Source organism: Brachyistius frenatus, unplaced genomic scaffold (assembly GCF_029030835.1).
Source record: "Brachyistius frenatus isolate BFR_SWC_R1_liver_20210118 unplaced genomic scaffold, ASM2903083v1 Contig_64, whole genome shotgun sequence".
Lineage (NCBI taxonomy): Eukaryota > Metazoa > Chordata > Actinopteri > Embiotocidae > Brachyistius > Brachyistius frenatus.
In genome coordinates, this window is record NW_027210663.1 from 1,194,902 (window position 1) to 1,208,624 (window position 13,723).

The 13,723-nt window shown below is 41.9% G+C and overlaps 1 protein-coding gene across 9 annotated transcripts in view; it reads left to right on the forward strand.

Annotated features, from left to right (window-relative positions):
- cabin1 (calcineurin binding protein 1) overlaps positions 1 to 13,723 on the forward strand; it is a 41,503-nt gene that overhangs the window by 19,905 nt on the left and 7,875 nt on the right. For all 9 annotated transcript variants that reach the window (XM_069706676.1, XM_069706677.1, XM_069706682.1 and 6 more), the window contains 4 exons: positions 6,526 to 6,689; positions 6,777 to 6,873; positions 6,986 to 7,669; positions 9,887 to 9,961. In XM_069706676.1, coding sequence (XP_069562777.1) covers positions 6,526 to 6,689; positions 6,777 to 6,873; positions 6,986 to 7,669; positions 9,887 to 9,961 — 1,020 coding nt within the window. The remainder of the gene's footprint in view (positions 1 to 6,525; positions 6,690 to 6,776; positions 6,874 to 6,985; positions 7,670 to 9,886; positions 9,962 to 13,723) is intronic.

Here is a 13,723-nt window from a genome sequence, read left to right on the forward strand (position 1 = left end):
TGCCTTATCACTATAAAATTCAGCCTGAGCATATAGTACATGCTAATGGCTAATGCAGACTCGCAGAGGAAGAACCTGTGAGGTACTGCGAGTCTTTTTCTGACATTTGTGTTTGCTGAGGGAATGACATATCACAGTCAGGTTTACCCTTTTCACACATGCTATTCCCATAAATCAATTGGATGCACCAAAATCAGCTCTACATGTGAATCTCTAGATACGAGCGCTACTATAATTGGAATCACACAGTGGGAGATTGTTGAATTATCTGCCTCTCAGAATTACAAGGTCTCTGTTGGGTTCCAGTGGAGGCGATTACCGGCTGAATCCTTCATCTGTTCTGCGTGTCGGTTTATTTACCTCTTTTCACTTGAAGCTCATTATATATATTTTCAACGTGTGCAGAAATTGGCTTACTTTTTGATTTGTTCCTTGTGTGACTTGTCAAAAGCCTTCAATGCTTTTGTTACAGAGTAGACAATGTCATCTCAAGTCAGCACCTCATATCACTTAATTGTCAGGCATATTTCAGCAGTGCACATTATTTTGGACGTAGTTGATTGTGTGGGCTGTGGAGTCAATTGCCGAGTCCAGAAGGCTCCTGGTAACAGACCGTAGAAGCGATGTGCGCCAGGTCTGAGCTGGAGGAGAGCTCTGCTGCGCTCTGGCTCCCACTGGTTTCTCACAGAGCCCCTTCTGGAGGCAAACCTGCCACCATGGCATACCAACTGTTGGAGCTTTACTGTTCACTTTGAACCAAGCCATCTCTCTCTCTCTGCTATAGGACAATGTAAACCTTTCTGAATGTGAATCAAACATGTCTGTTTGTCCTTGAGTCTATTGATTTTAGGGCAGTTATTACTTCATCAAAGTTACTGGAACCAAACCAACATGAAGGGTTTTCAACTTTCTCGTGGTTTTCACAAATGTAGATGACTGGGGAGGCGTTGTTTGACACACAGTTGTTGCCAGGTTAAAGTGGATTTAAACCAGAGCCCTTCAGGCCAGCTTCTTTAAGTCTATCTTCGCTCCAACAGCTGCAAATGAGCCCGAATAAGCACTCACTATCAATTATTACACGAGTGCATGAGAGCTGCCGCAAACTTACAAATAGTGTTGCCACATTCAATATGATTAAACAAAAAGAAATCACATTGTGATAATGTCAGTATTCCGACTTGTTGACGTAATGACTTGACAGTATGACATACAGTTCGTACATAACTTAAGCATCGCAACAACATAAATGGTCTAAAGCTGCTTTATTTTATACAGAATCTGAATCACACCATTGTTTCCAAACTAAAGAACTTTTTAGGGTTTGATCAGATGTAAGACAAACTGTTACGTATGTGCTGACATATGAAGCTGTAACATTTATTCTATTGCTGTGATATGGTCTTGAAATTAGTGGTAAAATATTTGTAAGTATTTCGTCATATTGTCAATTATATCGTTATGGCAGAAATACCCTGAAATATCGTGGTGTTATTTTAGGGCCATATCGCTCGCCCCTAGATCGCATCAAACATGTGGCGTGACCCGTGGCACCTTGATGACAGAGGGACCTGACTCTCAGCGGAGTGCACACCTCACTGAGCCTGTTGGTGAATACTAAGTTCCCTAATGTAGGTCATGATGCCCTACTTCTGGCTTTGGCTGGGTTACATTAACTGGGGCCTGCATAAAGTAACCTACATACTGCTGTAAAGAAATGATCCAAATGACTGTGTTGCATAATTTATCGGTGTGGTTGTCAGCACGAGTGATTTCTGGGTGGACCAGCTCGTTTTTTCCTTCAATAATGAAGACATAGTATTTATGTAGTTGTTATTAAATTGATGATGTAGATCCAGTCAAGATTGTTATTTCCACAGTTACAGATGGACCGATAATTCATATTGCAATATGCTTAGGTACCGTACAATCTACGCTCTATTGATACATTATTGATACCCTGACATCTGTATTGTGAGACTTCATGCTGTGATAGTGAGGCAGTGTTTCCTCCTTTGACTGCAATCATCTTGACGCTGATTTGTTCCTCTGCATGACTGTGTGACGGTTTAATGATGACACGTATGTTTGTAATCCAGCGTGCGTGGGCTCACTCTCTCTTCTCTACTTAATACTTTGTTTCAGCTGCTTGTAATCAAGCTTAAAATTGTTTACAAAATATGATACTCGCTTGATTTATTTACTATTTATTTACTACCTCTGACATACATTGAATGGTATGGAAAGTGCAAAGTCACCTTGTGTTTTAATAATGTCAGCATTACAGGCAAGTTCTTATAATAGAATTATTCTCAGCCCTTATAACACAATATCAAGGCTGAATCTAAAGGCAGTGGTTGTAACTCTGCTTCGATAGCAAACCCCTCTCCCTGCTCAGGACTACTGTTGAACAGTCGTGAGGAGTCCCTGTTACCTCCTTCCTCCACCCAGCCTGTCACACACCATACACACACACACACACACACACATACATCTTGCTTACATATTCTTCCACCCACTCACATGCTCACTCCTCTACGATGCTCCAGAGAAAATGGATGTCCTGGTTGCTAGATTTCAGACAATTGTAAATCCTTTCAGGTCTCGTAACTTTTCCAAGAACGTGTTTTTGAACCGATGCAGTCTTTTCAGAAGAGGAATTCATACTTGATTCGACTGCTTGAATATAACTTTGCTTAAAGGTAGACCTCAATGTCTTGTTATATTAGGCCAGCATAGTCTTCTGGGGAACAGCTACACTTACATTACTTGTTTCAGTTTGATGTATGACTCAAACATTTGTGTGTTCAGCTGTGCAATGTGCTGTAGGTGGAGCCTCACACAGGAGAACCTTGTTTTCTTTTTCTTTTTTTAGGAGGAGGAGGAGAAAGGGTATTGGTCCAATGAATACATTTTGTAGAAGTTGATGTTTGGATTTGCATGGTGGAGGTTTAACTTTGGCTGCCAGTATGTTTTCCACTACCGTCCTCTGCTCTGTAATTGGTTTAGCTTGATATTTTTCAGCAGTTTTTTCTTTCTCTCAGGCACTCACAACAGGAAGCAGAAAAAACAAGGTGTGTTTGCTTATTATGTTTTTGGCGGCCAGCTGGAGAAACACGACCAGAGTTGAGGAAAAGAAGAAGGTGAGGGCTTTCGTCAGTGGTTCATTAAGGAAATGTGTGTGCACGCCACACAATCTGTTCAGGCAGCACAGCACCCTCTGTTTTCTGAGGCGAATGGGGGCTTCAGTCAGACAAATCTTGCGTCTTTTCTCTTAGGTTTTGTGCCTCTTTTTCCATATCGGTCTGTGATGCATCCCATCACACTGATGAGGACGTGCTGAATTCATTTTCAGACAGTTTATGTTCTCTTGTTCTTTTCCTGTTGCTCCGTCTTCAGGGTGATCACCCTCTACCCCTCCCCCTGGCTCTCTTTTTCACTCTACTCATCTCCTCTCTCCATTGCACTCGCTCTGTTTCCTCATTACTCTCTCTTTCTTTCTCTCTCTCTCTCTCTCTCTCTCTCACTCCTCTGTTTTTGTGTGTACTGTGTGGGTGTGCACTAATGGGCGGGAGTTTCTGCACTAGCCTCTGATTGGCTGGCGGAGGTCTACAGGGATTGGCTGTACTCTGTGTATAGTGGGAGAGAAAGGAAGAGAGGAGGAGGGTGGTGGTGGGGGGACTCCAGCAGGCTGGGGTCAGGGGAGAGCAGTGGAGAGCTAGAGTGCGTGGGTGTTTTTGTTTTGAGATGGCAGGGTTTGAAATCAGGAGAGGAACGAGTCAGCTTGCCTGTCAGTGGCACACTGAGTTTATATGCCCTGACTCTGTCTCTGTTTCTCCTCTTGCCAAAGCAGCTGCCATTCTTGTTCTCTATTCCTGTTTTGCCATGTGCAGCCGTGCTTCCCTCCTCTGCTCTCCTGCAGCTCTCACTGCCCTAGCACCCAAATGCAGCCCACCCCTTGCTCTCTGAGCGTGAGCCTCTTTCAGGGTGGAGGCGCTGCCAGGGCTGCTGGTGCTGCTACCGCCAGCAGGAAACTGTCCAAAAGAATAAGAATACTAGCACAGGCGCTGTGGAGTAGCTTTCTTTGGTGATGGTGAGTTTGCTTTCTCTCTTTCCTTTTGACAAAATGAAGCGCAAATTCATGTCCATGAGGGCTTCCAGGGGAGTCTTTTTAAATCTGTGGTTCTTCTGTAGAAGCAAACAGAACTAGAAAAGTAAAGCTCTTTAAGTACTTGTCCACAGAGTCTTGATTTCTGCATGATAGGAACACTAATATAGAGAAGAATGTGGGCAGATATAAAATTACACCAACCACCTGCCCAATGCTGGTAGCAGCAGCAGCAGGTAACCAACCATCTTGGATATTTTTTTTCTGCATTTTACTATCTAAAGTTGGAGTTGTCTACAATAGTAATATAGTGAAACTGTAGTTACTGGTAAGATGCAGTCGTGACTGCTGGTTGCTACAATACACAGCCACACTCTGCAACTTTCCTGGTGTTTATACTGTTGGCCTGTCCCTTTCCTTTCATCGATGGCATGTTAAGACATGAGTAGATGAAGTAGATAAGACAACAGGTCGAGGGTTTTCTTTTATATGTTGTTCAGCACACAGACAGCATTTTGTTTTGGCTTTCACTTAAGAAAGCCCTTGTTGTCCATCTTCTTTTGGGCCCTTTTCTCACACAAAAAGGCAAAAGCACCACTTTATGTTGCTGTTTTTAAATACTTGAAATAGTAACTTTATCCTGTAGTCTAATGTTTCTCCCCACTCTATACAATTAAGCCAAGAAGTGCTTGTAAACATGAATATAGTTTGAAGATGGTCAGATTCCTTTTGTAGAAAAGGACTCTCATTGTATTATCCCTCGTTCATCGCTTGTTTGCTGGGCATCTTAATCTCTGATTCTTGCGTGATGTATTGGCCACATCTGTGCCAAAGCTCTCGCTCCAGATATTGAGCACTACTCATATTTTCTGACACAAAAAAGGAAAAAAAAAGATGCTTAAAATTATTGCAGTTAAAGTCTTACAAATCTGCTTTAGCTGTTGTGCTGCAGAGTAATCTGTGTAAAGCCATGGCTCTGCTTTCCCTAAACAGATTTACTATGGTTGGATGCTTCTATGATGGAGAACAACTCTCCTCCATTAGAGATGCTTTTCTAAGTGAGCAGAAGCCATCCCCTCATCAGACCTGTCCCATTCCTGTCGGAGGCTTTTCGTAATCTGTGCATTGAAAGGTTAAAACCTTCCCAAGCCCTGACTGATTGCGTCATATTATAATAATAATAATAATAATAAATCTTCTTGTTTTCAACACAGGCATTGGAGCCATATTTGCATTGTGTTCATTCCATTGGTTTGAATTTGTCCATCCATATGGACTAAAGATTAAAATGGCCCTAATGTTTTAGGGTTTGTGAAAAAAACAATAAAAAAAAAAAAAAAGCTTTAAAACTAAAGATATGTATTGTCTGGGATGAATCTCTACATTCTATTTTGGATGACCAGATTTGACACTTTCTCAGTTAGAAAGCGGCAAGTCACATCCTTAGGAATATGCTTTGTTTTGATAGGTTTATTTTGCTTTTCTTTCCTGCTTTGATCCTCTTCAGTGGCTTTGAAAATGTTATCTGACAATTCGGAGCAGTCTGTTAGGAGGAGCACCGCAGCAGCCGATAGAGCCATCTCATTTGTTGTGCTCCATCGTGATACGGTCATCTTTGTTTAGCCTCACACACATTTTCTCTAGCTGTACTCCATGCCATGTGCTCTATGGCTGCAGCCTGTGTGCTTCCTAGGCCACCATCTGCACTCGCATCAGTGGCTTCAGAGTGCAGAACCTCACCTCGGTTTACCTGCTGAGAGGACATGTGCTCACTTAAAAAGGTGGGCTCCTCCATCAAAAAAACATCTCATCACGCTCTCTGCAAAGGAGGGCAGTGTTTGTTGGCAGCTCGTCTGCTGGTCTGTTACATGGCTTGGACAGAACCGAGCACTAATGAGGCTGCCTATCATGTGTACCCAGAGAGAACGCGCTCCCCAATCCTTCCCTCCCACCTCCTACATGGCCAGCTAGTCCGAAAGATCTCTCCTGCAGCCTTTCCATCCCCTCATTAGGGCTTTCTTCTTTGAATGCCATGTGTTTCTTTCAAATTAATTCCTCTTGCTTTTTCCGGCACTTTCCTTCCTTACAGTGTTTCCATGTCTCCGTGTTAATTGTTTCCATGTTTCATACACTCCACAAACCTTTCAAAACTCACAGCAGCAGCACAGGGCAGTGATGAAAACAGAAATTTTGAGAATTTCCCCTAATGAAATTGTTGGGATGTTGACAAGTTACATGCTGGCACCTCCTCCTCGAGACCATTTGGCCTCCTTGATCAGTTTCGACAGATGTTCCGTGACTGCAGCATGTCTGCTACTACGACTGCTAATAATAATAATGATAATGATGATAATATTAGTAACAATAACAACGTTTGTGATTCTTGTTTGTTTGTTGTTGTGTCTCCTTGTCCCCTCCAGGGCATCTGGCGTATTCCAGTAGATGAGATTGATCGCCCGGGAAGTTTTGCATCTCATATGAACCGATCCATTGTTCTTTTGCTGGAGGTGCTGTCTCAGCTTAAGGATCACGATACTCTGCTGAAAGTCTCTTTCATGCTGCAGAGAACCCCTGACCAGGGAAAGTAAGGACCAACTTTGTATTCAAAATTCCTGTTTCTGTTATGTATTACATATTTGTCCCATGACATCTTTCCCTCTTTTCCATGTAGGAAGTATTTACGGGATGTTGATCGCCAGGTTTTGGCCAAGAGAGCATTTTTCCTAAATGTGAAAGTCCTGGAGGACAATCTGAACAGTCTCACAGGGGTAAGGAGGCACAATCCACCATGTAAACACACAAAGCGTAGTGAGCCGCTGAGTGTTGTAGATGTCTGTCGTGCACCCACTTGGTGTTTTGACAGATTCTCTTCTCTTTCAGGTGTCTGAGCAGCTTCACAAAGCGCCTGCGCCCTCCATGGGGGAGATGACCACAACGGACACATCCAACAGGCCCAGTTCAGAGGACAGCAAGCATGCACTGCCTAAGAAGCCTGGACTCACAGAGGGAGCCTGTGCAGCTAACACAGGGCCCAGGGAAGTCTCCCAGGCACAATTCACCCCACTACCACCATCGACAGATAAAGGGAGTAAGGTTCAGGAGGGCTACCCTGGGAAGGTGGAGACTGCTGGAAATGAGGGGCACAAACCAGGGTCAGAGGAACCCATGGAGATGGACACTGGCCACTGGAGGAAGCCCTCTAATACCACAGATTCTCAGGGTAACCAAACAGTGGCTGAGACCTCTCTGAGTGGCATGGAGCCGCAGCAGAAAGTGACTGACAGCAGCCGGACACCAGAGCTGTCTCTAGAGGAACTAAGTATCAGTTCCAGACAGCAGCAGCTTCAAGCAGCAGCCCCCAAGGTCTCTGTGGCAGCCAGCGGGACTGATCAGGGGCTACTACGAAAGCCAAACAGAAAAAGGAAGCTTCTAGAGGATGTAGAGTCCGGAAAAACCCTTTTGCTCGATGCCTACAGGGTTTGGCAGCAAGGCCAGAAAGTCATGACCTACGACCTGGGACGTATTGAGAAGATCATGTCAGAGACTTATATGCTTATAAAACAGGTAAACCTCTTCAAGACATGCCCCAACAGATTCCTCTGCTGTGCACACACGGATAGCATCACATTTGAATATATTTTGCAAAGTCATGCATTCTTGATATGTACTCCTAAAAATAATTCAAATTTGGGAAAACCCCCCCTACGAACTGAATTAGAAACACAACGCCCACTGCAGTAAAGGGACTTTCCCTCCTTTCAGTTTCAAGCACCGACAAATTTAGTTCAACATGTGGTTTTTACTCTCAGTAACCCACATTAAACCCCTGTGACTTTGGGCTTTTCCTGTTACTCCTGAAACTGGTCAGTGACTTGAAATGCAGCTCTGCTGGGTATTTTTAAGATGAGGTGTTTTTTTTATGTGAATCAAACGAGTAGTTGAGGATCCACAGTGGATCAGTCAGTGCAGATTTATTGTTTTCGATTAAACTTGTCACATTTTTAAACTGCATTCCTGCAATTTCTAAATTGCAATGATTAGATTTTGATTCAAGGTCCGCATGCAAATACTTGATTGTTTGCTAATTTCCAAGTCAACCTGGTTGTTAATTTAATGGCAGTAGAACTGAAAAAAAACGTGTTGCTGCCAATACAGAGACTAAAGTTTGTTTTTAATTTTAAGACTATTATAAAATGATGGACTTCTGTCTATCAAGCAATTAATATGTATTCCCATTTTTAGTTATTTACGTGAACACACTGCTAGTTCATAGTAGAAGATTGCTGTTTGAGAATTGTAAACTGTATATATGAAATAAGAAAGCAGCGAGGCTGGCATTTAGTTTTTTGGTTTTCAGGTTGTTTGATTGCAGGTAGCAAAGTTGTTTTTTTTCCGTGTGCTCTTAAAGAAACAACAAAGAGAATATTTTCTCTGAACAACCCCTAGGAGAAAGTAGCCAGAGCCAGCCACAACATGTTTCCTGTCACCGAACAAGTTATGCAATTCATATGCATGGAAATTTTCCAAAAGCATCTTCTTTGTACGTACTTGCATAAACTGCAGATGCGTTGTGGTTTTGTAGTCTGCTGCAGTGCTCAGCTGCGCATAGTCGCACTTTAAATCTGTACCTTGCAACACATTCATTCTTGTTCATTTTAATGTCGTACCTTCTGCATATTGCAGTCAGATCATTTTCTTTCAGCTCACTCCGATGGTGGCAAAACAAAGACGTACTAAAGTGTGTGATGTAGACTGGCAGAGCATTTCCTACTATACAGTGTTTCAATTTGACAAGTACAGAATAAAAGGCTGCTGTTTGCCTATAAAGAGGCTCTGCTACGCATCAACGTGTGAGCAGCCCTTCCACATTTCACATCCCAGGGCAGTGCTTCAGAGTGGGTTCAGATGACAGCTCTCGGGTGTTATCAAGCACAGTCTGTTAATGACAGTGTAGCAGATCTCTGGAAGGCCATGTTGGTCGTCCAGACACTCCTTAAAGCTCCTCCATCTGTACCCTGATACTGAGCCAGTCAGATACATTTATTTTTGGGAATAATAACATCAATGTTAAAAGGCGATTGAAGTCAAAATTGTGAAGGGTTTTATTTTAGGGAAATGTGATGTATTGTTGAAAGTTGCCTCATTCTAATAGCAAATAATATTTCTGCAAAGTCTTCAGTGGCAACTGTGTGTGGTCTCACTAGGAATGTTTGCAGGGAGCGAGACATGAAAGCAGAGGGTTGTCCTCGGTGATGCGCTGAAGCTTGACTCAGTCTGTTTAACAATTGGCATACTTTGAAAACTCGATATGAGGATGCTGTAAAACCCCTCCCTTCGGAGGTCCCTGAACCGCTGCACACATGGTGCTGGAGGGAGCATGGCAATAATCTTGTTCACACAGCTGTTAAGTGTGTAGTGTTGTGCTGTAGCTAAGCTCGCCAACTCCCACACAGTCAGCAGCTGAACTGGGCCTTAATGTGGACCTTTCTTTACTTGTGCTAATGATCAGAGGCAGAAGAAATCCTAAAAGGCTCTGAAACGGACTCAGATTAACTTGCTGTTGGTTTGGCATTGGTGCGTAGGGAGTAATTGAAATCTTATGTATTGAGGACAGGTCACCTCAGAAATTGCAGTAGTAAATTTATTGTTCTGGTGTTTTCTGAGGCGATTATACTTCCTGGATGTGTGAAGAACTTGAAGCTGTGGAATATTAGCATCTGTAGATCCAACACGTTGTTCTGCCCTAATAATGTTCTCACTCCGCCTGTTCTCCTCTCACAGGTTGACGAGGATGTAGCTCTGGACCAAGCTGTGAAGTTCTGCCAGATACAGTTGGCCACATCTGCCCAAAGACAGGTAAAGCTGTATAACTCAATATGTTCATCTGCCGTCTTTCTTCTACTTCTACAGTTTCTCTTCCCTGTGCATCGTAGCTCATTCTGTGGTGTGCAATTAGCTATACTCTGCATTTTTCTGGGTTACACTACCTATTTGTTTCTTCCATCTTTGCCCAAGTGGATGCCATTGGCCTTGCAATGTAGATCACTGATAATTTAAAGGTCCTATATTTTACACTTTTCTGGTGTTTTATGTGGTCTTGATATCCCCTAAGAAGATATTTTGTGGTTTAAAGCACCAACATTCATCTAAATATAGTTTTACATTGCCTCTCTTCAGCATTCAAGTGCAGGCTGTTTTTTTTTTTTTTGCTTAAGTCCTCAAATTATATTGATATCAATGACCCCCTCTTCTGATTGGCTGAGTCTTTTCGAAGTGGCACACGCCCAGGCCGACCACAGGTTTTCTTCGGTCTTAAAGCTTGCTAGACTCATAACAGAAAGATCGCTCTGTTTTCTGCCACATAAAAGGTTGGACAGTGGGCTGTGAGTTCGAACATATTACATGACCCTAAGTTTGTGACATCACAAACTTGAGGATGTTCAAATAGCATAGTTGCTGAATATGGGCTGTGTGCATTTCTACGTGGAGTATTTTCACACTTTCACGGTATTTTTATAGCCCCGAGACCTCCTTTATAATCCCAAAAAAGAATGGAAATCTGAATTTATATTTGACCTTTAACACATTCTTCAAAAAAAAGTTTATCACAGCAGGATGTGGGCAGGATTTTAAAGACTTAACAAACATTTTTTTCTAAAGAAAAAAAATGTCTAGCCATGAAATTTTTGATTACGCTAGGAAATAGTGTAATCAAGCGTGTAATTTCTGATAAACTTCAGTCATCTTGGTACTTAACTGACACACTCAGTATTTCACGCTTGTCTGCAGCACACTTTGCTTTCCCAACAAAGCTAAAACCTTCTATCGGAGTTGTCCTGGTGTACATCCCACCCATCTGCAAAACCAAAAGAGTTAAATGCTGTTTTTACTTTTCTGTTATTTAGCCCACAATAGCAAGTTTAGGGATATATGTTATGTGTTGTATGTGGGGATAAATATGCAGCATCTATAGTAAAGTGTGCTAAACTGATGACTAACTTGGTAAATCCCAGATTTCAAGTCTCTCCTGCTTCAGCCTGCCAGAACTAAATTTAGTGTCCTCACTCAGTAGTTGCCAAACTTATCATCATTTCCAGCTTAGCAGTGGTATGCATGTTGCTAATTTTCACGGACAACATGTATATGATTTTCAAGGCAAAGTGACAGAAGGAAGTATCTAAACACATTAAATACATACGTCCTCAGCATTCACATTACTCATTGAATCAGTGCCTCATTCTGTGTCGGTGTCTCGTCCTGCCTCTCATCCTTCTCCTGCCCACACAGTCATCAAGGGTCTCTTCTGCCCACATCCTGTTGTCACGGAGATGTTCCCTGAACCTCAGGCTCATGAGAAGTTGTTGTGGGCAAAATAAATTTGTTTTCCTAGTTCAGTGATCACACCATCTTATTTTCTCCGTGATTGTTTTTGTTGTCACTTTTGTTTGTATTGGTCTTTTCATTGGTTTGTCCAATTTTCACGCAGCATTTGACATAGCGATGATGGTGGCACGGAGCTACAAGTCATATTACTGAAATGTGTGAAAACCGGGTCGATATTAAAGTCTTATACTTAAACATTGCATGGGCATATTTTGACATCAGTTCTGTTTTTATTTACATATGTAAAACTTGATAATATCTTACTGTATGCTCTGTGACTTTAGCAGTTGTTTTAAGTATGGTGTCTTATATTTTTTCAAATTAATTTATATTCCCAAGCATCATGCTTTACCCTAAAATCAAATAAATATTATTAAAACAGTTTCAGAACAGATTACTCTCTGCAGAGTCAGCTAAATGTTAAAAACACTTGAATAGAAGAGTTTATATTGCTAAATTATATTACATTTATATTCCTAAATTATTAGGGCCCGAGCACCGATGGTGCGAAAGCCCTATTGTTATACAAGGAATTAATTTTATTTTCGGTCCTTGTTCTTACAAATGAATTGCCTTTATGGAGGCTTTATCGTATTCAAAAACTCATGAAAGTTGATACACACGTCTCCCGGCGAAAAATTTCGTATTCTAGTGGAGTCGCGAGTGGGCGTGGCCAAATGGCTCGCTCGCGCCACCTAAAGAGATGCCCCGGCAGTAACATTTTCCATTCATGCACGAATTTCGGTGGACATGTGTATCACACCAAGACGTACAAAAAAGTTCCATTATACCATTACGTCAACTCAACAGGAAGTCCGCCATTTTGAATTTAGCCACCATTTTTGGTGAGTCGCACATGGCGTACTTTAACCAACTCCTAGGGATTTTGTCAGACTGACTTGAAATTTTTCCTGTGCACTATTAACATGTTTGGAATTAAAAGTTGTTAAGAATTTGTTTTCGAATTTGTTTTCATACTTTCACCTGCTACGTCGAGCTGGTTGATCACATAAACCTAAATTCGGGTGAGAATAGCCTAAACATGTGGTTGATGATATATTGAGAATTCCGTTCGATTTTGTCAAAGGGCGTCGCCATTGCGATGCTGCAAAGTTAGATTTTTCGCTGTGACACAGGAAGTCGATTTTTACGGTCAAAGGATGCTTGGTACCTCATGAAAAGTGGCACATGCATTCGGCGTGGTGAGACGACACATCTGATGTGTTTTGCGAGTGGGTGTGGCCAAATGGCTTGCATAAACTGCAGCCCCAGCATCTAGTTTCACCTACAGTGGTGTGAAAAAGTGTTTGCCCACTTCCTGATTTCTTATTTTTTTGCATGTTTGTCACACTTAAATGTTTCAGATCATCAGACAAATTTAAATATTAGTCAAAGATAACACAAGTAAACACAAAAGGCAGTTTTTAAATGAAGGTTTTTATTATTAAGGGAGAAGAAAAATCCAAACCCACATGGCCCTGTGTGAAAAAGTGTTTGCCCCCTAAACCTAATAACTGGTTGGGCCACCCTTAGCAGCAACAACTGCAATCAAACGTTTGCGATAACTTGCAATGAGTCTTTTCCAGCTGTGGAGGAATGTTGGCCCACTCATCTTTGCAGAGTTGTTGTAATTCAGCCACATTGGAGGGTTTTCCAGCACCAACCGCCTTTTTAAGGTCATGCCACAGCATCTCAATAGGATTCAGGTCAGGACTTTGACTCAGCCACTCCAAAGTCTTCATTTTGTTTTTCTTCAGCCATTCAGAGGTGGACTTGCTGGTGTGTTTTAGATCATTGTCCTGCTCCAGAACCCAAGTTGGCTTCAGCTTGAGGTCACGAACAGATGGCCGGACGTTCTCCTTCAGGATGTTTTGGTAGACAGTAGAATTCATGGTTCCATTTATCACAGCAAGTCTTCCAGGTCCTGAAGCAGCAAAACAGCCCCAGACCATCACACTACCACCACCATATTTTACTGTTGGTATGATGTTCTTTTTCTGCATTTCTGAAATGCGGAAAAAAGAGTGGGATTTTTTTTTCTCCCTTAATAATAAAAACCTTCATTTAAAAACTGCATTTTGTGTTTACTTCTGTTATTTTTGACTAATATTTTAATTTGTTTGATGATCTGAAACATTTAAGTGACAAACATGCAAAAAAAAAAAAAGAAATCAGTAAGGGGGCAAACACTTTTTCACCACTGTACATGCAGCAACATTTTTGGATATGTGTATC